At 36.1% G+C, this 27,966-nt stretch overlaps 1 protein-coding gene across 24 annotated transcripts; it reads right to left on the reverse strand.

Annotated features, from left to right (window-relative positions):
* Positions 1–1,035: 1,035 nt before the first annotated feature.
* gish (casein kinase I gish) lies at positions 1,036–26,292 on the reverse strand. Of its 24 annotated transcripts, XM_070207317.1 has the most exons (14): positions 26,104–26,292; positions 24,422–24,772; positions 17,046–17,248; positions 12,066–12,176; positions 11,000–11,166; positions 8,012–8,126; positions 7,675–7,943; positions 6,522–6,692; positions 5,718–5,795; positions 5,167–5,247; positions 4,829–4,891; positions 4,100–4,198; positions 1,553–1,659; positions 1,036–1,386 (listed from the first exon to the last, which is right to left on the reverse strand). In XM_070207317.1, exons 3-14 carry the CDS (start codon positions 17,155–17,157, stop codon positions 1,317–1,319), a joined length of 1,443 nt encoding a protein of 480 aa, XP_070063418.1. In that variant the 5' UTR covers positions 17,158–17,248; positions 24,422–24,772; positions 26,104–26,292; the 3' UTR covers positions 1,036–1,316. The 24 variants fall into 24 exon arrangements, 21 of the variants coding, with proteins under 21 accessions (XP_070063418.1, XP_070063407.1, XP_070063405.1 ...); XM_070207306.1 differs by lacking the exons at positions 11,000–11,166; positions 24,422–24,772; positions 26,104–26,292 and adding an exon at positions 9,219–9,367; XM_070207304.1 differs by lacking the exons at positions 11,000–11,166; positions 24,422–24,772; positions 26,104–26,292 and adding an exon at positions 9,219–9,370.
* Between the last annotated feature and the right edge of the window lie 1,674 nt (positions 26,293–27,966).

Genomic DNA, 27,966 nt, shown 5'->3' on the forward strand with positions numbered 1-27,966 from the left:
CAGCTGCATGCGAATTTTTACTAAATTTTGTAAATGTACGTAAATAAAATTGACCTAAAAACACACACTAATCAAATAAATGCACTAATCTTGTACAAAATGAATTCGACTACGAAAGCGCATTAATCGCACACCATGTTCGACCTTCGGCATTAGTTATAAAAATTATGTACAATACCATATACTCAACTGTATATACATACAATATTTATATATATATAAAAAAAAGTGCATCCAAAATCAGAGCTAAACAAAAGCTGCCTACGCTAAGAGAGTTACGAGTGTGGTTCCAGGGGAACGTGTTTGTAGAGGCTGGGGGTGGGATTGGGGGGAGTGTTGTCTGGTGGCATATACGTAAATATACATGTAGATAATTTGTTTCATAGGTTGAATAGTTGTTGAAATGAAATACTTGTTATATGCGTATTTTAATGTACAATTTGTTGCCTATAAATATTTATGTAAGTAATGATTTGTTGTTGTATTTGACGCTGCACTAGTATTTTGATAAATATATATATCTGTATAGATATATATAAATATATTTAAGTGGTTCGCTGTGGCGTGTGTGTGTGTGTGTGTGTGTCTGTGTGTGTGTGCACGTGTTTGTTGGTATCGGGATTTAGGTTCTTATAAGTTAGGATCAATTGGATATTGCTCAGCTTCTTTTTAGCACGACGCTGAGCTGCCTGGCTTTGAATTATGAAATTTATAATATATATATGACAGTTTTGTTTTTGTTATTTTCGAATAAGTTTGTTTTGTATATTATTTGCATTTTGTTTTGTTTTGTTTTGTTTTGTTTTGTTTTTGTTTTTGTTTTGTTTTGTTTCTCCTTTGTTTTTATTAATAATATAATTAATAATTATAATAATTTATATAATAAACATAAACGCAAAATTGGTAAATAATAAAAATAATAATAATAAAATTGTGTTTTTTCTTTTATTTTGTTTTCGTTTGTATTTTTTTGTTGCATTTTTTTTACTGTTTTTTTTTTTTTTTGTTGTTGCTTGTGTTTTTGTGGTGTTTAAGTTTTTGTTTATATAGTTTTTTTTTTTTGTTTTTGCTGTTTTCATTCTATTTTCTGATTTCTGTATTTATATAAATTACAACGGAAGTGTCGGTGTATTTGTAGTTGGTGTTGGCGTCAACATCGACGCGGATGGAGGATAACGCAACGTGTGCTGCGACGTTGCCTGTTGTATGTAATCCTGACTCGGATTATTCAATACGCTATCCCGTGAGTTTGAATGTGAAGTGGCGCGCAGCAATGTGACTGCCTCGCGTTCTGGACTACATTGTACACCTTCTAGTCATTTTTGGCGCGTTGATTTCTTCTTCTTTCGTTTAAAGAAACAACAACATCTGGAATATAAGGAACCACTAGAAACAGTTACAAAAAAGAACCGAAAAGAGAGATGCGCATTAAAACGACAAAGCAAAAACACCAAAACATCTGATTGATCAGTTGATCGATAAATCGTTAAATTGTTAAATCGTCAATTCGATAACAACTTCTCGATCCATCAAGAGATCATCATCAACATACTTTGTTTCGTCGACAAGCTCTACTTCGGGCTGCTGTGTGATGGGTGTATTAGAGTGTCCGGCCGTGGGATCGTCCGCATTCAGTTCGCCATTTGTCGAACTCACAACCTGTAACAAGGACACAAGCAGAATATGCAAAGCATTGCAGAAAGTTATTAGCATTAGTTTCCATTGATTATCATACACCAACACTAAACATAGAGTATACATATTGTCTGCATTTAAATTAAGTACTTGGTGATTTTATACATATCATCTGTTTTTATTTCTATTCATTTCGATTTTATAGCGCTAGTCAAAAATATGTGTTTTCTTTTACTAAAGGACAAAATTAACAAAAACAATTGCCCATCTGGAGTATGATAAGTTTTGTCTAGTGTTGTGCAACTACCAAATTATGTGTCACTAACACTAAACGTGAATTAATTTGGAGACCTTTAAGCCCTATCCCTCGCACGACCTTTTCGACTGCCTTCTGAGCTTCTTCCACCGTTGCAAACGACCCATTAAGGATATTACTTTAAAATGTTGCGTAGATGTTACAATAAGTATACACTTCTGATATACCACAACGGTATTAACAATCAGATTGATTTACAAATAAATCAGTTCGTTTTCGTCTGTCTCTAAGCAAATATATGAGATATATATATATTCCATAATGAAATAGACTGATCAAATTTAACAGAATTGAAGTGGAAAATAAATGGGAAAACTAATCTGATCAATTTTAAGAGGTTATTATTATTGGTACCGTCTGTTTTTATCAGGTGTGCTTATTGAAACATCTCAGTTCTACAGAGATTGCCTTTCTATATTCAACTCGTTTGCTACATAGCTAATAGTTCTAACTAACTAACGATAGATCCTCGCTTTATGTACACAATTACACAATAGACAAACACACACAATCACACATGTGACACACACAGACACTCTCACAGGACCATGCAGGACATAGAAAACGTTTGAAACTGGAGAACAGGCCACAAGAATTCCATAAAATACCTTGCACGGAGTGTTGACACTATTTCATATGTAAGTAAATAAAACCTTATAGCATATTGTTTTCATTTTTTGGGTAGGCAATTTTATTGGGCATTTAGCTGGATGTTGTAGGTAATAGGTAGAAGATAGTAGATGGTAGATAGTAGATAGATAGTGGTAGTAGAAGTGTTTTGGCTTATTTCTTGGGCCCATCGTCGCAGTCGCTTGTCTCGTAATAAGCATCAAATGGGCTATCATCGTCCGAGCTTGAATCTTCGGGCAATCTCTGTAATAAGTTTGGGTTTTGATTTGCTTTCTTCTTTGGCTGTGACTCAGTTGTCTCTGCTTTTTAATGGGCATGCCAATGAATTGGGTATGTACACAGTAAACAATTTTGGTTTAAACTTTCTATAGCAAAAATGTCAGAAATGGTTTTGATATTTAACCAGAGAGGGCGGACTCCTTTCACCTGAGCATCTATTTTCCCACCCTGCCAACAGCTAAACTTGCTATGTGAAATGAAACTGAAGCAGAAGACGCATTTAAACCCAATTGTTTCAAATGTTGGATAGTTTTTATTTAAAACCGCTAAGAATTGAATTTAAACCATCAATCTTTACTGTGTTAGAGATAATGATCTTCTAAGTATTGTCGAATTTTCGAAAGCTGTGCTGTCTATGTGTGGGTGTGGGTGTGTGTGATTGTGTGAGTGTGCGTAAACATTTGTTTGTGTGAGTAGAACATGCAGTTGGTTTCCATTGCAAGACATATGTGTTGGTAAACGCGCGATTAACGCCATGCAGTGCAGAAAAATGATTTCTGAGAGATATATCGAAGAAAAATTGAATCTTTGGCTACGTTTCTATTTATAATCTTGCTGGCATGCATCGTATTTTGAAACTAGAAACCAAGCTATGCACATTCCATTTTACAATCGGCGCAGGATATTTCAAATTTCAAAAAAGAATGCCCGAAAAAAAAATAACTAGTGGGAACGGAACGGAACGGAACGAGAGAACAAACAAACCGAACTAGGGATTATATTGAAATCAGTACCTTGTTGAGCTAATGTAGAGTAAATCAAGTGAAAACATTAGAATTGAAAAGGCCAAAAATATAACAGTCTGCGAGTAATTCAATTAATAGATATTTTTTGTTGTTGTAATCATCGTTATCATCATAATTGTCACATAATTATGTATATAAATAATCTAGGGATATACGTATATTATATGTATGCTTATGTTGATTTATGCACATGGAACGATGAGTATACACATATAGAATTGAAACAAATGTCAGGCATTCAACGAGCGGAAGAACAAAAGAGCAGGTAACATTCATTTGTAGAACATGTAGAGCCTAGAATAGATACCCGATATAATCGATATTTTGCGGGTAGCACTCGTTTAATCATTTTTCACTAGTTGGAATTATGAAATTATTTACAGAAATACTAAATTGATAACTGAACACAGAATACGAAAGGAAAGTTTTAAAAGATGCGGTAGAAATTTATCGCCTGGCTTCCGCTTCGGCTTCGTCAAGACTCTGCACTTACCTGCACTGAACCATGCCGATCGGCGGGTGTCAGATTGCCAAGGGTTGCACCCGGCTTGGGCACGTCCGGCCACGCAGCAACACCTCCTTTGGCATTTGTCTGTGGTAGGATGGGTCGGAGATCAAATCGTATCGGATCGGATCGGATCAGTTGGAGTTTTGTTTAACGGAGTGTCGGGATGGTAATATGGATATTTGGCGAGCGAGCAATGCATAAATTGTTTCATTATTAAATTTTAGTTTATCGTATTCAAGAGACAGACTAGGCGCTAATTTTTGTGACTAACAACAAAAGTAAAGGCAACTAAAGCAGTTCAATTCAAGTGTGAGGCCAATACAACTAAAGTTGTTACAACAACAAAAACCAATTTTAAATATAATACTTAAAGCCAAAACCAAATTCCGAAATTTGGGTATGTGTGTGTGTGAATGTGTGAGGCTGTGTGAGTTTGTGCAGCAGCGGCTAGAACCATCCACCTTTTTGTGTACAAGCCCTAAAAAGCTCCTAGCCTATATTTAATAACAATGCGATGATTGAATGGATCGGAACAAACCATTATTGATAGGCGCCAACAATTACAATTAATTCTCGAGCTGTATAAATACGATTTACTAAATTTTAAAACAAAAAGCATGATCTAATAACATATAGAAATACGTTTTTGCTGCTAGCTCATATAAGAATCTGATATAATACAGCTACTATATATGCAAGTTAACTAACTCTAACCTGAAGTATTATATATTCCTCATTATCATTATCAATTTCATTAAAATCAAAATAAGAGACGTCCTAAAACAAGTTGAATTCAACAATTCAGAGCAAATATTGAACAAAATGTTTTGTGTTTGAATTCATAAAGCAAAAACCAAAATTAGAGCAGTTATGTATTGTAAGAATCGGTTGAAGTAAGAGAGAATAAAGGATTCTAATATATAAATATAAGAGTTAGTTTTAAAAAATGTGTAAGCTTAGTAAATATCAGAATAATAATATAATTAGGATTTAGAAACCAAAACAAAAATAGTTGAAAATGCATTTTGTCAGTGATAATAAGAATACTTTACCTTAGCCGTAACATTATGACGATCTTTATTTGGTGAAATGATGACTTCATGGCCAGTTTGCAGAGATCCGACGGGCGTTGACTGTGGGCGTGGTTTGGTCAATGATATATATGGATGCAGTCGATTTAGATTTAGTTGTTCGATCGATATTATATATTTAATGCACAGTAGTAGATCAGTAGATCAGTTCGAATTTTAGACACAGAAACGCAGAGACACATGATTTTTATTTTGATTGATAGTTTAAATCGTTTTTGTTGGTTTGTTTGTTTAATTGTTTTTTTTTTTTATTTTAAGTTTTCGATGTAGTTGTTGACAACCATAAAAAGACAGAGAATTTCAAAGAGAGAAAGAAGAGATAGTGCTGTTAGAATGACTTCAAATACAGTTAGTCGTTGGGCCTTAATGCTAGTGCTTAACTTAACTAAGTATTGCGAGCTTGCGCCAAGCGTTTACCAACACTGAACAAGCAATCTAACGGCAGCATCAGTATTACATCAATTCTCTGGCACGTATAGTAGAGTAGGAACTAGTGCAAGTATAAAGTATACCTTATCGGATTTATTCTTGGCCAAATACGAGGGCGGCGCATTTTTAATGACCTTCATTTGATCCAGCTGGTCCTTGGTCTTAATAAAGTACACACACATACGAGATCAAACATACACAGAAATAAAGGTCCAAATCGGATTAAGTTAAAATAAGCAAAACTTGCAAGCAATAAATGAAAACAAGTGTTTTGTTGATTTTTTTTTTCGGGGGGGCGGGTTTTTTTTTTAGCACTGCTTTCAGTTTTGTTTGGTCTCTCTTTAATTTAATTTTGCAATTGGCGCTTTATAAAAATATATTCATAAACGGAATGAAAGAAATAACATCGCGCTTCAACAATAATCGAAATTGAATTGAACAATCTGGCCCATCATTTTCAATCATTCTCATCTGCTGTTAACACTCTCGCATCGTAATGGGCATCTTTGGCTTTTTGCATGCTATCCAAAATATTTGATAACTGATTTTTGAACGCTTTACTCTCTACCGGGGGCTTCAACATGCGTTACCCATTTTAAAATGATCATTTTAGAGTTACATGAGGAGGCGCATTACTCAAGTGTTAGATACTGGAATGTCTTGCTTGGCTTAGGTCTCCTATAAATTAAATGTGAGTTTAGAATTCGGCTCAGGTGATTGTCAATGAGAATGCGAATATCCATTTCATATATAGATACATTAATATATGTACATATATATGTATATGCATATGTATATGTATATGTATGTATATGTATACAATAGTTATAGTAAAAGAGCCACATAGTGATCAGCGTATCGATTTTACGTTTTAACTTGTTACCTACCATGGTCTTCCCTGTCCAGTCAAATTCACCCTCATCGGTATAGCCCTTACGTTCGAATAAGTCTTGAAACAGTCTTCGCAGAAAATCATAGTCCGGTGTTTCGAAAAAATCTAACCGCCGCACATAACGCAAATATGTTGCAAACTCTTCGGGGTGGCCATCACAAAGTACCTGCAAATTGAAAAAGTAAAATATGAAATGAATTGTTAAATAATGGCATATCTTCTGAAAAATATAGGGTAGCTGATCAATTAAGAAGAATCTCACGATGGTCTTACTATCTATTCATCTATTGATGTGTTCCCTAAAAAATATTTTGAATTTCTTTAACGTATGCATAAGCAAATACAAATAATATTAAAATAAACCAAAAATTATATAAAAGATATAAAGTAAAACAAGTAAGATTCTCTAGTCGGGTTTTCCGAGTAGGGGATACCCTAAGCCCTCTTCTACCAATGCCAAATGCAGCCTGCGCGTCTAGCGTTTGCTTAAGGAGCAATAAAATTAAATTAAAAATAAAATAGTTCTCAAAACTTGCAATCTTAAATAGGAACACCCACACACACACGCTGCACAGAAAACAACACAATCGCAATTACAATGGTGTTGTTGACCTTAACCGATCTTGATGAAATTTTCAATAGTTTTAAAATTGTGGCTTAAATTTGTGGGTAGTTTAAAGTGGTTTATTTATTTTATTTGTAGCTACGGTGTGTAGGGGAGTTGGCAATAACTATAAAATGAAAGATTTTCTCAAGAAACAGAATTTCGATATCGATTCTTATCGATTAATTGGAAACGGGCATGTTATCGAATAGGAAGCAAACTCGTACTGCGAAGGCACTAGGACCTACGTTCTCTACCTCCTTTAGGTTCTGAGATTCTTGCGTTTGTACATACGGACACACGAAAGGACGACACGATCGACTTGGCTATTAATGCTGATCAAGAATATATATACTCTGCGGGTATACCAAATTGTAGTTAATCCAATACGAGATTCGATTATATTTGACATTGCTATAAATGTAAGAATGTATTCTTTTCTGCGAAATGTATTTTTATTATTTAATCATATTTCGTTGCGAAACTAACATTGCTTAGCCCTATTAATAAAATGATGTAAAGATATTTATATATAATTGCTCACCTCAATGGGCGTTGCACGTTTTGTATCACCGATTTTTTGATATCTCTCTTTGAGTGTATCAGCCTTAAGGCCTTGCCAGGGCAGTGAACCTCTTAAGAAGTACATGAACATATGACCCAGAGCCTCCAGATCATCACGCCTCGACTGCTCGCGTCCCATATGTGTGTTGATTGACATATAGCGAGCGGTGCCAGTTAGGGATTTATGCTCCCGATATGGTATATGTCTATTTGTGTCTAAATCAATGTATTCTTTGGCCAACCCGAAATCTATTGAAATTGTCAATAGGTTAGTTTAATAAATAAGATACATTCTATTCATTTTCATAAGCACTTACCAATTATGTGTATAATTTTTTCACGTTTTGTTGATGTTCTGCCAATGAGAAAGTTCTCTGGTTTAACATCCCTATAAATTAAGTGCCGACTATGAACATATTCGATCCGGTGGAGCTGTTTGGTGGAGCAAATTTGTGAAGAGCAAACCAGAAAATTCGATAAGTATTTGATCTGATCAAATATGATTAAACATTGAGTCTACCAAGGAGCAGAAGATTACAACAAACCGTAACAAATTAAATTACATTTGCATAATTAACTCATCTTCATAATTAACGTGCTCATTGACAGACTGAAAATTTGTGTAAATGAATAAAATTATTAAAATTCAATTTTTGATTTGTAGTGTCTCAACTAGCTGAAGTTTTGTTGTTCTTGGTTTAATGGCAACGGTTTTTGGTATCTTAAATAGTTTTGAACCATTTTTTTTGTATTTTTTTTTGATATACGAAATTAATATGACGCGCTTCAAAAACAAACTAAAAATATATTCAAGTCAACTACATAATAAATGTACATGCAAATTATTATTTTTAATATTATGTACGTATTTTTTTTTACAATGAACGTTGGCAGGTAACAACTAAATTTGATATATTGCAGAATATGCTAGGTAAGAAAGCGGCATTTAAATGTGCATGGCATTAGAATGCGTTATATGATTATGCTTAACCAAAACGTTAAGAACTTAGGACTATAAAAATAAAACCTTAACCAGATGTAATATCGTCTACAAATGAAAGAAAGAAAGAAAGGAATAGGTGGGAACGTAAGTAGATTACAATATAAAATATGACTAAGCAGCATACTCCCTCCTCTTGTTGTTGTCGTTGTTAGTTAGCAAAATTATAAAGTAAAAATTATAGATCGGTGATAAATAAAGATTAACTAAATATATTCACCCAAGAAGCCCCTACAAACACACACACGCACACCACACACCCACACACTCACGCGCTCAGAAACAAAAATTTGATCAGGTTTTTTTTTTTTTGGGTATGTGTGATGTTTTGCGCTGAGTGGCCAGTGTTGGTTAATTGTTGGCTTAACTGCTACCAGTGTTGTGTACGTGAACAAATATGTGAAATGTACTGAGAAATGCGCGTGCTCGAATAAATAATTGCTTATTTGCTGTTTTGTATTGTTTTTTTTTTTTTGTTTGGTTTTATTTTTTTTTGTTTTTGTGGTGGTTTTGGTTGTACTTACTAATTGTATAGCTATCAGTAGTACGCTCTTCAAAGTGAAACGTCTGCCGCAAATATCGAACAAATCTTCGAGTGATGGACCAAGCAATTCCATAACAAGAGCATTGTACTTGCCGCATGGGCCGAAGTAATATACTTCTGGTACACCCTCTGCTACAGGCCAACAAATTTCGGAAATTTTCAAAGTATGTGTGTGTAGAATAAAATGCATTTTAATTGTTTTTTTTTTGTTTTGTTTTTTTTTTTTTTGTAGTGTTGGGCAGCGCATGAAAGTAACGTAATTTTTTTTGGTTGGGATACGTTTGTTGTTGTTGTTGTTGTTGTTTTTTATGCAAAAATCGACAAATATAAGGAGAGAAAGATAGAGAGAGAGAGAGAAAGAAGAGAATAAAGAGAGTGAGGTAAGAGACAAAAAATATTTTAGATATGTATTTTTGTATTATTCCAGTTTTATTTTTTTTTAAGGGAGCACCGAGTTTAACGTGAGGAAGACGAAGTGAGAAAGAGAGAAAAAAAGGGAGAGAGCGAGCGAGCGATAGTGAGATATATGACTCTTTCAGGTTAGTTAAGCGCGTCTTACGTTTTATTACCACCTTTTTATTTTCAACTTCAGCACTCTTGAAATTTTCAGAAAAACTGTGCTAAAAACAACAAGAACAACAAAAATAGAGATTCTCGAAGCATATAACGAGGAAGCCTGCACAACGACCCTGTCATTATATACAATCTTTTAAATTGCTGCTGCATAAATCTGGGCGGGAAACTATAGATGTCGTATAACTACGCTTCAGATAAGAGTACAACAGTTCCTTCAACTGCGTATTCGGTCAAACTTAATCTTAGCTTAGGTGTAGAGTCGAGTGTATAACAGTGAAGTGTAGGCTTTTAAGAGGCCATTGTGTTATTGCTGTTGCTGCTTTACCACTTTAGCAAAATATTTCTTGGAGCTTGTGTTAGTAGTTGGTTAAAATAAGTATAATCATAGAGCACATACAAAAAGTTTGTCATTAATTTAAATCAAGAGAGAAGGTAAAAATCGTTTACTTAGGCAACTAACGAGAAACTGTTGTTATTAAATATTCTTTCGAAATTGCTTCATTTTTATTTTTTCGTATATTGGCTTTTTGGTATACAAATAGAATGAAGTTCTTTATTATTTACATAGAAACATTCAAGGTACTCTTGCCTATTAACGACGCTTAGTTTACATGCTTTTAAATTTAATTGGTGGTTTAATTTGATTTCAATTTAGTTTCAAATGAGCTACAACCCAAAGAATTAAAAAAAAAATTAATAAAAAAAAAGTATCTTAATTTAACTACAACAGATACATGTATATATTTAGTTCGTTGGCAAACTTGTTCCACTACAGAAACTATAAAATGTTGACACTAACGTTCATTGTGTTGTGTTCTCAGGTTTCTTTATTAAAAAAAAATTATAGAAAAATAAAAAAAGTTGCTAACATGAAACGCTTAGCCGTTGAGACACTTTGTTGTTTAAAATCGAAATAATACGGTGTAGAATAGTTTAAGCGAAATATAACACGGACTTCACATGCTTCCGATTAACAACTGTAAGAACTTCGCAGCGCAATTGCTTAGAGAGGACAGTGCCACAGACATGTCCCTCAGTGAGTCAGCGATCACTGAACACTGTTATACACATTTAAAACTGTGCTACATAATCAAGCAATCAAGCAATTGGCGCCATGTGAAATCCGCGCTAACTCGCCCAAAAACAAACGTAATTTTTTTCGCATTGCGTTTTAAATAAACTTACAAGTTGTTTCGCTATCATCAATACAGTCTTAAGTGAAAATTTACGGGAGCAAATATTGAAGAGATCTTCTAATGATAATCCCAATAACTCTAAAACCATGGCATTATAACGGCCACCACAAGTGCCCAAGTGATAAATGCGTGGTATGCCTTCTGGGGCGTTTTCGGCTGTATGAGCGAGCGCATCGATTTATAGGGTATGTGCCATGCCATCACAATGTGTTATGCAAAAGAAATCGGCCGATTGTTTTGGTGGGTGGTGGTGGGTTGATTGGTTGTCGCACGATGGTTATTTTTTGACACAGGTTTGGTTTTTCAGTATTTTCGATATCATTTGTCGGTTTCGAATTTCATATTTCACAGCGGAAGTTCATTGGTGTATGGTGATTTTGATGGTTTAATGAAGGAACAGATCAATTTGCATATATATATATATATATATGTATTTATATATATAAGAACAACGAAAAAAAGAACGGGCGAAAGAATAACGTAAATTTTTTGTAATAATGTTCAGTTGAGAAATCAGCATATAGTAAGTTGGTGGGTATAAAATCAGAAGAATATAATGGTAGCACAGCTTTGGTGTTTCCAAAATATACAATAGTTTTATTTTTGTTTTTTTTTTTTTTTATATTTGTTGTAATTTAATTGACGCACCGACCTCCGAAATATGCTTGAGAAAATCTATTCATGTCTTCTTATGTGTATTCTTATAGCACTCAAAAATCAATTCAAAGTGTTATATATAGAGTTGAGTTTACGAGTTTGTTTATCAAACTAACAAACTAACGAAGGTGGTAACGGTGCAAAACATAGTTTTATTGGAGCGGTAATTGGAGTAAGTAGGAATGGGTTAGCAATTTGTCAAAAGGACGACAAACGGGCATGGAAAAAAATAATATATTTATTTTTATTTTCATTATTGTTTTTTTTTTTTTTTTTTTTTTTTTTTTTTGTTTCATGACCTATTTCTTTTTGTTAGTTGTTTTTATTGCTGTTAGTGTTTTATAGGGGTATGGAAAAAGTTGTATATTCTGTGTTATAATAAAGACAATTTAACATACCATGTGATCCTAATAGCTTATAAAACCTATACTCTAAGTGTAGTTGCGGAGCCTTTGACTTCATAGGCTCCATTTTTATTGCTACATGTTCATTGTTGTAAAGATTTTTTCCTGCAAAAGAAAAGAAGAAAATGTATTAGCAATCTTAAATAAAAACAATAACATTAAATCAAAATCAATCCGAGACATGCCTACACTCACAAGACTCCCACACACACACACACACACACACACACATATTTACATATATGTGCACACATAAAATGCAAATCATGCTCAAGAGCTCAAAAAACTGCAACTGACCAGAACTAACTATTCAATCAAAAACTAGCCAGAGCATGCAGATGACCCCTCATACCTGTTACATTATCAGCGCCACGCCCACCAGCAGAAGCGCCTCCAAAGCAACACATGCGACGACCTGACCATTAAGAGAACACCATTTAAAAAAAAAAGATTTAAAAAAACATGTGGGTAGTTGATCGATGCGTCCGATACCCACTGCCGTAAATTGATATATGGTTGAATTTAAACCCAGTTTTTATGACACTCCGAAATTCTCAAATCGAATATAGAAAACATTTGTATAGTATTTGAGATTCGTTTAAAGAAGCCAACGTGATTCCTTCAGCAACTTATTTCTAAGATCCTAAATCAAATATAACAAGCAAGACATTTTCTAACTATAAGACTAAGCAGAAGCTATAACGATTCGGCTGTTGATAATCAAAAAAATATATATGTATATTCTATAAGGTCAGAGATGTCCCCTTCTATGCGTTACATATTTATATCGTGACAGAATTATAACACCCTGTACATCAATTCGTTAACTGCACGGCATAAACGCACAGGTGTGAAATTATGTCATGACTGACAACGACGCCTCAATAGGGGGAAAGGGAAAGCTTATCGTTCTCCACAACATTGTCGACATTTAAAGTCATCAAGCGAGCGTACGGCAAGCACGAACGCATACACACACGCACACACACACACATTTGGATATGTGGAAAAGCCGTATGATTCTGATTACAACAAAGCAACCAGAGCAACACCCTACGACTTGTCTCGCTTCCCGCTTGCGTTGAGTAAATTGTTTGTTTATTTAATTGTTCAAAAAAACTCCATCAACAGAATTCTCCTTTGGCGGTTTCTTCCAATTTTCCTATTCCCATCCCCATTAACCCGAATATATTCAGAGCGTAAGCAAAATGTCTCCGACTTTTTGCAGCTGACTATGAAATTTGCCGAAGCGCAAGAACAGCACGTTTTTATAACAGATTCGTGATAAATATTTCTCCAAAAGTGTTTAATTTTCGGTAATCATTTAATGGAACACAAAAAATACGGCGTAAGCCTGAGCCAGTAAAATTAAACTACGAAAGTATAATTGAATCATTTGTAAATCATTAGAAGTAATTCTAATACAAGCAGGGGAGCTCTTAGCCGCAATTTTCATTCATTTCTCTGACACTTCATAAGCGTGCCGTTATTCAAGCGTAACTAAAACTATCCCGACCTAACGCAATACACAAAAACAAAAACATTATACACTATGTGTATGTATGTACACCCAGACACACACACACACACACAGACACACTACTTGATTCCATCATAAATTGATGAATCTACAAATACTATAAAGGAGCTTTGCGTGTATCCAAAATAAACAATAGAACGGCTCCCAAAATAAACTAAGCAAACAAAAATTGACCAATAATAACAACAACAAAGTATTACACATTCTAGTCTAATATTAAATGTCCACTGCCCACTGAGCACCGCCCGCCCCCTGCCCACACGCACGCCACAAATAAAAATAGACCTAGACGTAATATAATAATAAATTAATTCCATATCATATGTGTGTATTGCAGACAACAAATATGGGGTAGAAGATATTTGAAATATTTGTTTATCCAAAACTAATTTTTATATTTTTATTTTTAAAGTGACTTTACAACAATTAAAAAGACCTAATCTAGAAAGTGAAAAATCGTGCACATATCGAACTATGTTGAATAACAGGAAAACTCCAGCGCATGTTGCCCTGACTGAATGACTGACTGATTGACTGAATGACTGACTGACTGATTGGTGATCAACCGCAAGAGCTAGGAAGCAGAAATGATCGCTGTAGTCACTTTATGTGATAAAGGTGCACGTTAACACGGGGTTTCGGGAAATTCCACCCGCAACTGTGGAAGAAAAGCGTTTCACGGGCAAAGCCGGGCAATGCATTCAATAGTACGTAAAACTAAAAACTGACGATGATACACAAATTTATTTAAAAGCTGCTATTCGTAATTTGTGTAAAAATATAGGACACATGGACTTGATTATTTTCAAATTAGAATATCTATTATTATATTTTTATTAAGAATATTAAGTATCACAGCAACTAGACTGACTTTTTAGTTGAAAAACTAAATATATAAAAAAAACAATCAGCAAATTCAAATTTGCAAGATTCCTATTACAATTAATTGGCAATGCGGAAAATAGTAAGAGTGATATAAACTTGTTTTGCGTATATAAACGGAATAGGAAAAAACGGAAATGGATAAGTTACACGTTCCTTTATTTAGATAAGCACAGAACAGAAAACAAAATCGACATATGTATAACACCATGTACACAAGTGCTAATTAAACACAGATTTTTCTAAAGTCTCCATTTGCATGGAAGAGTGTAAATACACACACATATACACACATATACCAGCTAAAAAGCTAGCAGTGTGACTCATGCCTCAATACACAGGCATATGCACATGCATATGGTTCACGAACGAAATGAAAATAAAAACCAAAGCTCAGACATTTCAAGATTACCTAGCTGAGGATAATGAAAAGATACAAAGAAATTGTACAAAAAGCGTGTTTTTAATAATAAGTAAGAGAACAAGAAAACGAGATACAAAGTTGGGCCGGATGCAATTAGTTGTTATTCATAGGGACGCGGCTATAGCTGCTTAACAGTTTCAGCAGCATTGAACGCTGGTTTAGCTACCTGTTGGCAAAATGACAAGTACAACCACAACAACAACAACAGCTGCAACAGATGCATGCAAATGCATAAAAGGAAGTGGCAAGCCCAGAAGACAAAAAAAAAAAAAAGAAGTAGCAACAAGAAAAACACAATTTTATAAAAGCGCATTTAGCAAACAAAGCAAAAGTGGCGATGCCAACTGCAACAACAATAACAACAACAACAACGAAGACGACGACGACAAAACAGATGGCAAAATGGAATGGCGTTTTATATTGTATTGTGAAAAAAAAAGTTCTCATTGTGGTCTGTGGTTGTTGTTCTCAGACTTGTTCTCGCCATTCTGTGCTCTTGGCAGCCATGAAAAGGAATGCACATGCAAAGGAAGTAACGAAAATGGCTATCCAAAAATACTCGTCGTGAAACTTGGTCGTATTCAAAAGAGCGAGAGAGGCACATATGTAGTTTGCTTGAGTCATAAACATAATTTACAACTTCTTTACAGTTATGAGACGCACGTTTCTCGCAATCAACGTACTTGGCGTGGGGCTTCAAGGTGCTGGTGCTGTAAAATGCAGTGACTAATGATGCAAGATTTTATTCAGATTTGATAAGTCGAGACACTGTTATGTTGTCCCACTGACTGAATAAAAGTGTGCCTCGTGCACAAGTTCTCTTGGCATTCTTTTTTTGTTTTTTTGTTCATTTCAAATTTCATTTGACGTCGCTTCTCCGTGATTCTCAAGTTCCACATTTCATTCGTATCGCATTTGTTTCTTGGGAATAATTACTATAAACAAATATTCTTTGAAACAAACGTAGCCAGTTAGAAAAAGCTCTATTCTTATACAACATTATTATAGACCAGTTGCATGATAGATATTAATGGGAAAAACATTATTTTCGACAGATTCTTACTACGTCAGCTATATGATATATTAGAGATCAAGTCAATCCCACGGCCAAACGCTGTAGGATAGACCGGACGAAAAGGTTATAGTTTTGGACTGGTTCTTAGCATGATCCCGCATTTCCCACGGATCACGACGGATTACTGCTCCAACTGTTTTGATATTATATCAGTGTTTTTATTAATAGTTATATGACCCATAAGGAACGCAGTGGAGAAAGATTATTCGCATGAACTAAAAAAAAAGCGTGATCATCTGCAGATCCAACCAATATAGGCACAGGCCAAATTATATCAAGGTAGCGCTCTACAATTGCGCGACTATAGTTTGCATAAAAACAGACAGGCAGACCATTCAGATTCAAAAATTATTCCACCAAACTAGAATATACATACATACATTTCAAGCATATTTACTATGTTTAATTCTCTCCGGTCAGCTGCAATAGTTATTACTTTTACGTGTACCCTAAAGACCTTCTACAGTTTATGACAACATTAATTTCGAACACCTCACACTTATTTGTCAATAAACACTTTAACTCAGAAATAAAAAAATTTGAATACCCTTCAACTGGATTAACATTTTGGGGTTTAGATGTGGCGCGGCCAATGTGCTTATTTTTGGTAGTTATGAACAGGCCCCAAAATAAAATTTTCGATTACTGTAAATACAACCGTAATCAGGATTGAAAAAACAATTGATTGGTTGCTAACTATTTTGTAGCATTTGGAAACATAAATGCAAAAAATTTTAAATGGGCTCTACGTTATATGTTATCGCTATATTATCTGGTGGTACTCGCGAACAGTTTGATCCTGATTTAAACATGATTTCTTTATCAAAGAATCCCTTTTAGTTCTTAAGTAGAGTCAAAGCTTTAAACTACTTCAAACCCATCCAAAATATGTTCAAAGTAAATATAAGATTCTTCTCAATTAAGCTGAAAAATGTGTCGAACCAAGATTTGCTTGTGTTGCGACAACTTAAACTGTGCCAAATATATATTCACTCAATATTAAATAGCAACAAGAGAGAGAAAGAGAGAGAGAGAGAGATAAAGAGAACTTACCTAAACGCAATTCGCCAAAGTTACCACAGCCAATTTTTTTACCGACACGAAAATTTGGTCCGACCATAAGCACACCGGTCGTGGTGCTCACAGATTGGCGGGTGGAATACATGTTATTGCTTGTGCTCTTACCACCGGCAAGGGTAGCATTTGCCACATTACCAGCGGATGGACCGGCAGTTGTCGTCTGTGGACCACCGCCACTGGAAAGAGAATGTTTAAAGGATGGATTAGTAACTTATAGAGTTAATTATATGCATGTCTTTGTGTGCTCGTGTGTGTACGTGTGTGCGTGTGTGCGTGTGTGTGTGTGTGCGTGTGTACGTGAGTGTGCGGATGCAACAACCTGAGATAGGTTTTAAATTTTTCTATCAACTTGGGCGCCATTATTACAAGTCTCACCAAACCATATAAAACAATTAACATTCAACAATCTAATTGACAGAACGTAAACAAAGCGTCTTAAATATATATAACACACCCGCGAATCTCGCGAAAATACAAGACGTTCTCTCGGCTGTTTAATTGTCGTTTTTGTTGTGTTTCATTTGTAAGTACGTACTCGTTTTTTTTATGTATGCGATACATTCAATTTTGAGAGACTACAAAAGCAAAGCAACTTTTTTTTTTTTTTTTATTTTATATATATATATACTTTTTTTTTTTTTTGAAATTTCAACTGGTTTCCTTCAACAATTGTGAGTTCCGAAAATCAGTATGACCCGATCATTGAAATTCTATTGGCCGACTACATAAATAAAATGTGCCCAAGGAAAAATGTTTGGCTAACCATAACTAGATAAGTTCTACACGCTTTTGCGGCCAGCTGTCAGTACGAATTACTCGATTATTAGGGCAATATATACAAATGAATGTTCGATCACAATAAACTAAAATGATTTAATTACTCCAAAAAACGTATTCATCATTTTACAATCCGTGAACCGAAACAACTTACAATTAGATTATAGACATGAAATTTTAGGCACTTGATCATACAATGATACTTGAATGCTTAAAGATGAAAATCCAAGACATTGACATAGTTTAAGGACTCGAACCAAATAAGAAAGAGCATACATGCAAACTTGCTTGACGTGACAAAGGACAATGACACAAAAGTTTTCGCTTGCATATTTAAATAGCCACAACAAAGACAGCCACAGACAAGCCGCAGCCAATCATAGAACCTCCTCTGGCCAGCTACGCGCCCGTAAATGTGCCCGCCCGCGTGGAACGTTGCCGCCCAACGGACGGACGGCAACCGATGTGGGTGACTCACTCGCTGAGCGCGTGAGCTACGCTTTTGGAAACATGAGTGCACATATATACATATAGATATATACATATAGATATATTTGATTAAGACAAAAGCCTTTTAAGTCTCTGTGCTTGAAATTCACAATTTGTGCTGCGACTTGGGCGTGGCGTGAAAATTCTGAGCAGTTGTAAATCTGGTTCAATGCCAGGTCAATTATTCAAATTATTGCAACATCTGCCTCGTCATGCAACCCACCGCTCGCCCAGTCACGCGCGAACACCAGGCAATAGGAAACCCAAGGGGAACAAAATGCGTTTGACTAAGGGCGTTTATAGCCGCCAGTTGCCCTGACCTAAAGTCAAGGTGATATGAAAACAAGTATCCGGGGCCGACACTGCATCGGCCATCAGCAAGTAGATGATATTATTAGCGAGATAAAAACTAAATTCAAGAAACGTGCAATTACTTCAATATTTAGAAAAGTAAGTACTTCAGCTCTATTTCTATAAATATGGAAGTAAAGAGAGAGAGAGAGAGAGAGTTCTCAGTTGAGAGTGATTGACGTGTTTTACTTGTGCGCCAAGATTTGTATATATTTAAGAGCTTCCATCTAGCTTTTTGTTTCTAAATTTTGCATTATTTGTGCTTTGTGTAAAAAGCATTTATTACTTGTACAATGTGCTATTCGTTGTGCAGCGTAATTTTATTAATTATTGCATTTAATGAACGCGGCTTGGTAGTGCGTGTGCTCGCTTGTGCATATTTCTGCTTGAGCATCGCGCTCTCACAAATTTGACCTTTTGCCTTTTGCTTGAAACAATAATTTGATTGTCTATAAGAATATATGTCAGAAGAAAGCATCTTTAACCTTATAAAGTATATATATTCTAGATCAGCATCAATAGCCAAGTCGATCTAGCCATGTCCGTCTGTCTGTGCGTATGTATGAATGCAAGGGTATCACAACCTATAAGAGCTAGCGACTTAAATTGGCAAATTAAACACCCCCATTGGGCGGCGATGCGTTTAGAAAATTGTGTATTCTAATTAGGCTTTTAGTATTTTATTTTCACAATTTGATGTATTAAATGATAAGGAAGATATAATCTATAAATAAATAAAAATTAATAAATAAATAAAATAAACGTCACAAGAACATGAAAATATTTATTATCTAGTGATATAGATAGATATCATTTTAGGTAGATTTATTGAATGATTCCTTAAGAATATCGGCTTTATACCATTTCCTATGTTCGTTTTTCACGGGGTTTTTGTATATGAAAATAATTTTCACATGTCTAAATCGATTTTGGGGATCCATTATATTCGTTTTCAAGTCAAAATGTATAATGAGCTCTCCTCTATTTAGAGGGCGCAATCTTGTTCTACAAGTTTTTGCTAACCTAATTAGAGTTCCACACAAAAACAGTGCTAATCATAAACTAACGGGTTAGAGAACGAAAACTGCATAGTTATAAAACCGATTATTATATAAACTAAACATTGATTAAATTTCGAAAAATACAAAACATTTATTGTTATATGTATGCTTCCCAATCTGGTTTCCCAGCTTAGATACTATGTATGCATATATTTGTATATGTAATTTTTTTCTTCTGTATCACTCATACACACACACACACTCCAGTTACACTCATACACACACACACACACACACACAGACAATACGAAATAGCGATAATTGTACCGTTAAGCACTGCTGTTAAGGAAAAAGAATATAAACCGCCGATAACAATTAAACCCAAGGCAATAACAGCAAACTTTCTGCAAACTAGCAGCGAAATCACAGTCGTGTGTGTGTGTGTGTGTGTGTGTGTGTGTGTGTGTAGAAGAAAGGCAAGTGGTGTAGTGGGAGTGGGGCGAGAGGAAAGGCAACGGACTAAATCGAATCGAATTGAAACTCAAAGAAGAAACAAGTTTTCTCCTCGCTGTTTGCTGCCTGCCTGTTGCTTGTTTGTGGCCTGCCCGTTTTTTATGGCTCAATATCCTGCAGCCAAAACTGGTTCAAACCAATCCATCGATCGAACGTCGCGACGAACTTCACAGCGAGCTCCGGAGCTGAGCTTCAGCAGTTCGTAAGTAATTTCGGGTCGTTCGCTTTACACTGCTTTATTTCTGTTATTTTTGTTTTTGCTTTTCGCAAACGAGTTCTCTCTCTTTCTCTTTCTCTCTCTCTCTCTCTCTCTCTCTCTTGCCCTTTCTTGCCTTTGTTCTTGAATTGGTTTTATAAATTAAATGTGAGAAACAGACTCACCATTTGGCATCGGGACAAGCACACAGCTGGCCTGACTATCATTGACCGGTTTCTAGGTTGCAAAAAGGAATATACCCCCACCCCCCCCCCCCCTCCATCACACACATACAGTCAAATAACTGTTCTTTGATAACAACCAATTGAAAGTACACTCTGCTCTATTAAGCATTGTAAAACTCGAAATTTCACCTCAAACTTCTTTGTTTTGATATAACAAATAGATATTATAGGTTATCAAAGCTAATTATTTCCTTTTTAATCATTTATAGTAACAATTTTCGTTTATCTTTAAAGAAAACTGCAACTGTTCTTGGATAACTGTTTGAGCAGAACATTAAAAAGCAGAAAGTAAAAAGATGGTTCATCAAAATAAACCAAAGATTAGGCGGTTTCCACAATACCCATCTCTCTTACACCTACGGAAGGTATAAAACAAAATATAAAATAAAAAATAAATAAAATTGTTTATTTTTAATATGTGCAATTTAGTTAATAACTACTATAATCCGGTCCATGTTTCTTGTCAGTACTCTTAACAATATTGGAAGAAGTAGAAGTTCAATACATTTAAAGTCAAGTGTTTTAACCTTTGATATATTAAGCCATACTTCCAACAAAAAAACTAATTTCAGCAGAGAACAAATTAAAACCACAAAGGTAGTCAAAAGGAATTGATATAGATGTAGAGCAAAGATAGATACAAAATCGATACATAATTAAAAATAAGCCACTGGCTAAAAATAAAACTCTTTTGTGGAAAAGTGGCTTTCCATACACATACACACACACACACACACCCCCACATATTCACAGAAACGTGTTGGAAAAGCGCCATGAATAAATCTAGCGCAAATCGAACAAAAACTTAAAGCAAATACGAAAGAGAAGCGACAGCGACGCGGTCGAATCGAGTCTGAAAATTGGACATAGACGGAAAGTCCCCAAGGGAACTAGACAAGCGACTGTCACCACAACAGCAACAGCAGCAACAACAACAATAACAAGTTCAACTTTTCGCATTAGCCAACGCAATTTGCAGAAATTTGTCAAATTATTGATTTCGAATCTGACAGTGCTTGTCAAACTGCTAGCAAAATCTGTTCTGATTTGACTCACTTTGCAATTAAATTAAGCCAGAAACCTTACAAAAACTCTAGCCAGCAAATTTTAAAGGTGGCGGCCAAAAACCAAATGAGACTTAAAGTAAACAACATTTCCACCACGCCCAAGATTTTATACCCTTGTAGACATTTGCCTTGCGGCTTTGCAGTTATTGCAGAATAGTAAAGCTCATAAGTGCGATTCTTCACATAGAGCTTTGTTATATAGTAGTACGATATTGATAGGATTTGGCACATACATCAACAGCAAAGCTTAATTGGTAGCCTCTTTACGCATTTTAAATGGGTTCTGGGTATAATAATACCCTCTACGAGGGACGGAAAACTTGCTAGCACCACACATACACTTTAATATATACATACAAAATAACATGTGTAGACACGCACTCAAACGCACAGACAGGCACATCCAAGCATACCTACACATATACACGCATGATAAATAAAATAAGTGATAAGCCGTGTCGTTATCAATTGGCCTGCTCCTCACCGACAATCCCTGACAATCATCCCAAATGGATTTGAACTGTGACGTGTTTGCCGCCTCTTTATGTTTTTTTGCATTTTTGTGTGCCTTTCGTTTATGCATAACAATTGCGTTGTTTCTATTTTTAGACGCAAATCAATTTCATTATAATTGTCTGACAGCAATTGAATTTAAATCATGACAATTGAGATCTCCCGACTGCCCGACACTCTGTTTCAAATGCTCCCGGACCAACTACGTGGCGCTGGTGACTTTACAAATGTTATCCTAACACAGTTTCTCTCAAACTATGTAAAGAGAAGGTTCCACGACAATGATTGTGCCAAAAATAATTACACGGAAAATCCAATATACCAAAATACCACTTTATAACATCAAAACCGAGTATATCTGATTAAAGTTCTTTATTTGTACTTATGAGACAAGATAAAACAGTCGGAAACATAAACTATTGCCAATTTTCTATCTTCTTCCCCCTTTGTCTGTGTCTGTCACATGATTTATCTCGAGAGGCTCTACGTCAACTACTTACAATGTTATTAGTTAAAAATCGTAAAATTTATCTAAAACAAGTAAAAAGGCAGAGATGAACTTTTAAACATGTTAAATGCAAATATCGTGTACTTTTATGTAGATTTCATAGAAAAAAGATGCGAAGAAAATAAGTTCATAATTCAATTCTATTGACAAAACTCCAACAATGCGCATTGTTATTGCTTTTAATACTTATGTATATTATTTTTGTTTGTTGTCGTTGTTGTTGTTGTTGCTGTTGTTGTTGTTGTTGTTGCTGTTCGTAATCGAATTGCCGCACATAACATGTCAATATCCACTTTCAATGGCATTTGACGTTAACAAAAAAAAAACAGCAGAAAATAAAAAGCGTAGCAAACGCGAAACATCAAAGCAACAACAACGACAACAAGGTTTTGATTCACATAACACAAATGAACAGCCGGTTGCCCCTACATAACCCCGACCCCACCACACCCTGCCGCACACAACCACACGTTCAGAGACAACAAGCAGGGCAACAAAATGATAAGCAAAAAATTCTCGCACTAACACAAAGCCTCGCGCACACACACACACACACACACACATGAAAAGCATTGACGAAGCTGCAGTGTATACACACTGAGAAAAACAAATTGGCTAGATAAGGGCGCGTTGATTAGGGGCCGCGACGTCGCTGACAGACAAACAATAGCGAGTCCAAATGAACGAGTCCAAATGAACTAGTGCCAAGCGCTGAAAAGAGCGCCGGTAAAAAGAATAGCAACGAGTAGGCAGCATCAGCCGGCCGACCCGCTGCCGACTGCAGTTGGGTTGCTCTTGGGGTAAGGCGATTGGACGTCACAGTGCCTCAGCTTTTCGAGTGTTAGTGAGCGAGCGAGTGTGTGTGTGTGTGTGTGTGTGTATGAGCGGCGCCTCAATGGCCGATTGACCTTTGCATGTTAGATTAACATTGATTATGCATCTGTGTGTGTGTGTGTGTGCGCTTGCAGCCGTTACTTTGTAAAGGCGTACACATGTACACGTGTATACATATTTATATGGATGTATGCGTTGTGTTTGGGGGCCAGGCATCGAGCGACTTAATTAGTTTAGTCCACAATTCACACACGTGCAAAAGCTAAAATCTATGTAAATGAGCTTTAGAGGTCAAACATTATCAGGAAAACGCAGCGAAAACGCCCACCCTGCCAATTATACATATGTATACATGTATATGTGTGTATATATGTACATACATATGTACGTATAAATTGTCTGTAATTTGCTTTCTAGTCTCTTCCTGCATAGACAACCTTCTCGCTCGTTAGCATTGTAAACTACCTTCTAACCGCCAGCCCCTGAAGCTTTTTGTTCTACTTTTACACTCAATTTCTTCCTTCCGCTTGAGGAAGGACGTCTTCTTCCAACCCATTCGCCCCCTATCTGACAGCATTGAAAAACCTCACGTGCATTGGTGGCCACAATACTTTTTCAAGTGTGCAAGTAAATACGAACGCACACAGATGCATATACATGAGTTTGCGCCTCATCTTGTAGCGTGGAGGTCAAAGTCGCGCGCTGCGATTTAAGTATTTGTTCTTTTTATATTATTTTGTTGAACAATAGAGAGTAAGATCTGCTAACACTATTAACAGTTTGGCATGCGAACTCTGCTCAACACATGTTTAACATACGCATACACATATGCATGTAAATGCGAATTACACTAACCCGGCAAACTCCGTCAAACGGTGCTTTTATTTCTGCTTTGCTTCTCTACACGCTCTCTCAACGCCGCCGTGGTCTCATTCGTTGACGTTCGCAACGATGCGGGGGAGCCGAGCGTTGACTCTGCTTGTCAAACTGTGGGCACAGCTGTTTCTTCTGCTGATGCTGCGGCCGTTAACTCAAGCTCGTTGATTGGCTGCGTCTTTTGTGCTGCAGCTGTTGCTGCTTGTTGTTTTAATTGAAACTTGTTTTGTTAATTGTTTAATTGTTATTGAAACTTGTTGTTTTATCATTTAATGCAGACTGCACATGCACTCGCACTCAATTTACATTTGGCAACTCTTTAAGCATTTCCTTGAAATTCAAATATATTATTTCGTTGCCTTTGAATACACATTTCTTTCTAAACATATTTTTCTTTTCTTTTTTTTTTTGCACATAAAACACTTCACTTTTCGCCAAACTTTTTTCACGTTCGTCGATTATTTAACGCCAACGCGCTTTCTATTTTACACAATATTCACACAAGTCTACAACAACAATGGCAGCGGTAGTCTCCACTAATTATTGTTGCTTTGGTTTTGTTTTGTGTTTGACGTTGACTGCCTGCCTGTCGACAATTAAAGCTCAACTACAGCCAGCACAAGCCTCGGTGCCTGTGTTAAGTTGTTGAGTGCTTGGAGTTTGAGTGAAATATGTAAAAATGTGATTTTTAATTTGTCATATCCGTTGCGCTTTGACTTTGTATGCGTGTGTGAGGGAAATAGAGTGCGCTTGCGACCCTGCTCATATCATATGTTGCAATTGGAGTCGCAACTTTCGCCACATTATGAAATTAATGAAGCGGCGGCGCCCCCAACTGCTGTCTTAAACAGTTTTCGCGGGTCAAAAGTCTGAGGACTACATTAATACACACACACCTATTTATGTATGTGTATGTATGCATGTATTATACACACATGCATATGGCTCGTAAAGAGAAGAGATACAGAAACCGAAAAAGCAGCAGGCATAGCCCAGGCAAAATATAAATTGTAGAAAAAGTCATAAATAACTCGAAAAACCAGTTTCGTGTTGCCGGTGTACACACAAGGCAGCAAGAAAAACAACAACACCAACAGCAACAACAACGCCAGCAGCATCAACAATAAACAAATGTGCAAGAAGTGCTGCGCTGCTGCTGCTGCTGTTTGAGCGAGCGAGAAAGCGAGCTAAGAAAAACACTCTTAAAACTCGTTAAAGTTGTGCAGAAGTAAAGCACAGAGGCAAATAAAAAAAAAAACGGACAGCTGACTCAAACATAAAATAGATACATAATACATGCACGCATATACAGTTGCGTGTGTGCATGTGTGAGTGAGACAACGACTCATTAATAGAGTAGGCAGCAAGAGATAATAAGTTTTTACAGTTTGACAGACACAGTGCTCAGGTGTATAAAATTGAGTGCAAACGGTGCAATAAATAAACTCCAGACAAAACAAACTCAACACATTTACAAAGCAAATATACTTATATTTCTTGTGCATAAACTAGCTTTGGAAAATGTGGCAGGCAGCAAACTAGAGCAAACACAAATTAACAAAACGTCACAACGATAAAGTGCTTAACACATACACATGCGCACTCATTTTTTCAATTATATGCATGTGTCTATATGTGTAAACACCCACACAAACACTCACTTAGCCACGCATGCAACGGCATACAGAATTTCCTCCATGCGTATGCTTTTGTGAGTGTTGTTGCTGCTGCTGCTGCCCCTGCTGCTGTTGTTGTATGTATGCACACCCGCAGCGCTCTGCGCGACCGAGCGTTGCAAAAACAACTTGATGTTTTTTTTTTTCAAGCCAACAGCAACGATAATGGCCACAAAGAAATGACAACTGCTATGGCGCACGATCAAAAACGAACTGAGAGTACGAACGAGCGAGCGAGCGCCAATCTGAGCAAGCAAGTAACGGCGAGTAACTATTGCGTGAGAGAACGAGCGAGAGAAAGAGAGAGAACAAGATTTAGCTTCTGCCGCAGACACAGATACGACAACACTTGTGCTTGTGAGCGTGTGAAAATTAAAATGCGGCAAATGAGCATTTTGTATAAGTATGTAATTATTGTTGCTGCTGCTGTTGCTGCTGCTGTTACTGTTGTCGCGCCGTAGGGGAGATATACAGGCAGGCAGGCAACAACATTCAAGCGTAGTCAATAGAACGAGAGAACGGAGCGACATAAGTATTGATAATGATAAATAGTTGTTCGTGTGAATTTATGTATGTATGTGTGTGCACATGCGTCAGAGCAAAAACTACAACACAAACTTGTTACACATACTAAAAGCACCTGTCAAACACATGCACATGAATAAAAATATATATATATACAAAAAAAATACAGCGAAGCAGGCCGGCTGTCGTGATCTGTTAAGCAATTGAATGTGACCAGAGAGTTGGCAGCTTTTAACTGAAGTTGAGTGACTCATGCGCAGGTGCCTTGGCCTCGCGCATACATACATAACTGTGATATGTGACCAGCTGTTTGCTGTTACTTTAACAGCGACCAGCAATAACAGAGGCATGTGGTATATTTTTTATTTATAAATTTTAACCCATTGATACCGTTAATACAATATGAAATAAATTTGTAAGTATTTAGTATTTTAATATTCAACGACATCTTGAATGGGGTGTTCATAGTTAAAAATGGTCAAAATGTGAAAGAACAACTGAACAGCTGAAGCTGTACATGTTGTCAAATACGTAAATGCAGACAAATTTTAACGTAGAATTACAAGAACTATAATACAACGCAACTTCAACTATTAAATATCGAAATATCCAATCAGGAAATAATGAAAATTATCAATTACACATTTTTAAATACTTTGTTTTCCTGTGCATTTACACAAACAAGGTGAGTTTTAGCAGTATTTATGAGCTACTCCAAAATACCGCATGTCAAAGAAATTGGTTACTCTCTCTCTCTCTCTCTTTCTGTCATGCCTTGCGTAAGTTAAGAGTATAAAAATAACCAGGTCGATGATGTCGCATTGTTGCCAACCAACCAGCACAACACACGCTTGCAACATAAAATATAACTTTTCGCACGACTTCTATTTTTGATTTTTTTTTTTTTTTGGGTCTGGATTAAACTAAATTTTGCGCTATTATAGTAAAACCGCTAGAAAATCTGGTGTAGCACAGTGTGGGCTAGGCAAAGGCAGGATTACCACCTGTCCCACACAGACCGCAGCTGAAGGCCGAAATTGCGTGCGGCAACAGAAAAGTGGCTGAAACGCTGATGGAAACTTGACGTCAGGAGATGGCAGGCAACCCAACAGTGAATAGCAGCTGTGGCACATAAAAACAAGGACGAATTGCGTATTTAGAAAAAAGAATGTGAGTGTTAAAGCGTATACGCAAAGAAATAAAAAGTAAAGCACTCGACTCCGCTTGCAAACGAGCAGCAGAACGATGGAACGGCGAAACGAAAGCACAATGAAACGACAAACGGACCAAGTGACCCATCAAACATTATGCGCCAATGACGTC

Source organism: Drosophila virilis, chromosome 2, assembly GCF_030788295.1.
Source record: "Drosophila virilis strain 15010-1051.87 chromosome 2, Dvir_AGI_RSII-ME, whole genome shotgun sequence".
In the NCBI taxonomy this organism is placed as follows: Eukaryota; Metazoa; Arthropoda; class Insecta; order Diptera; family Drosophilidae; genus Drosophila; species Drosophila virilis.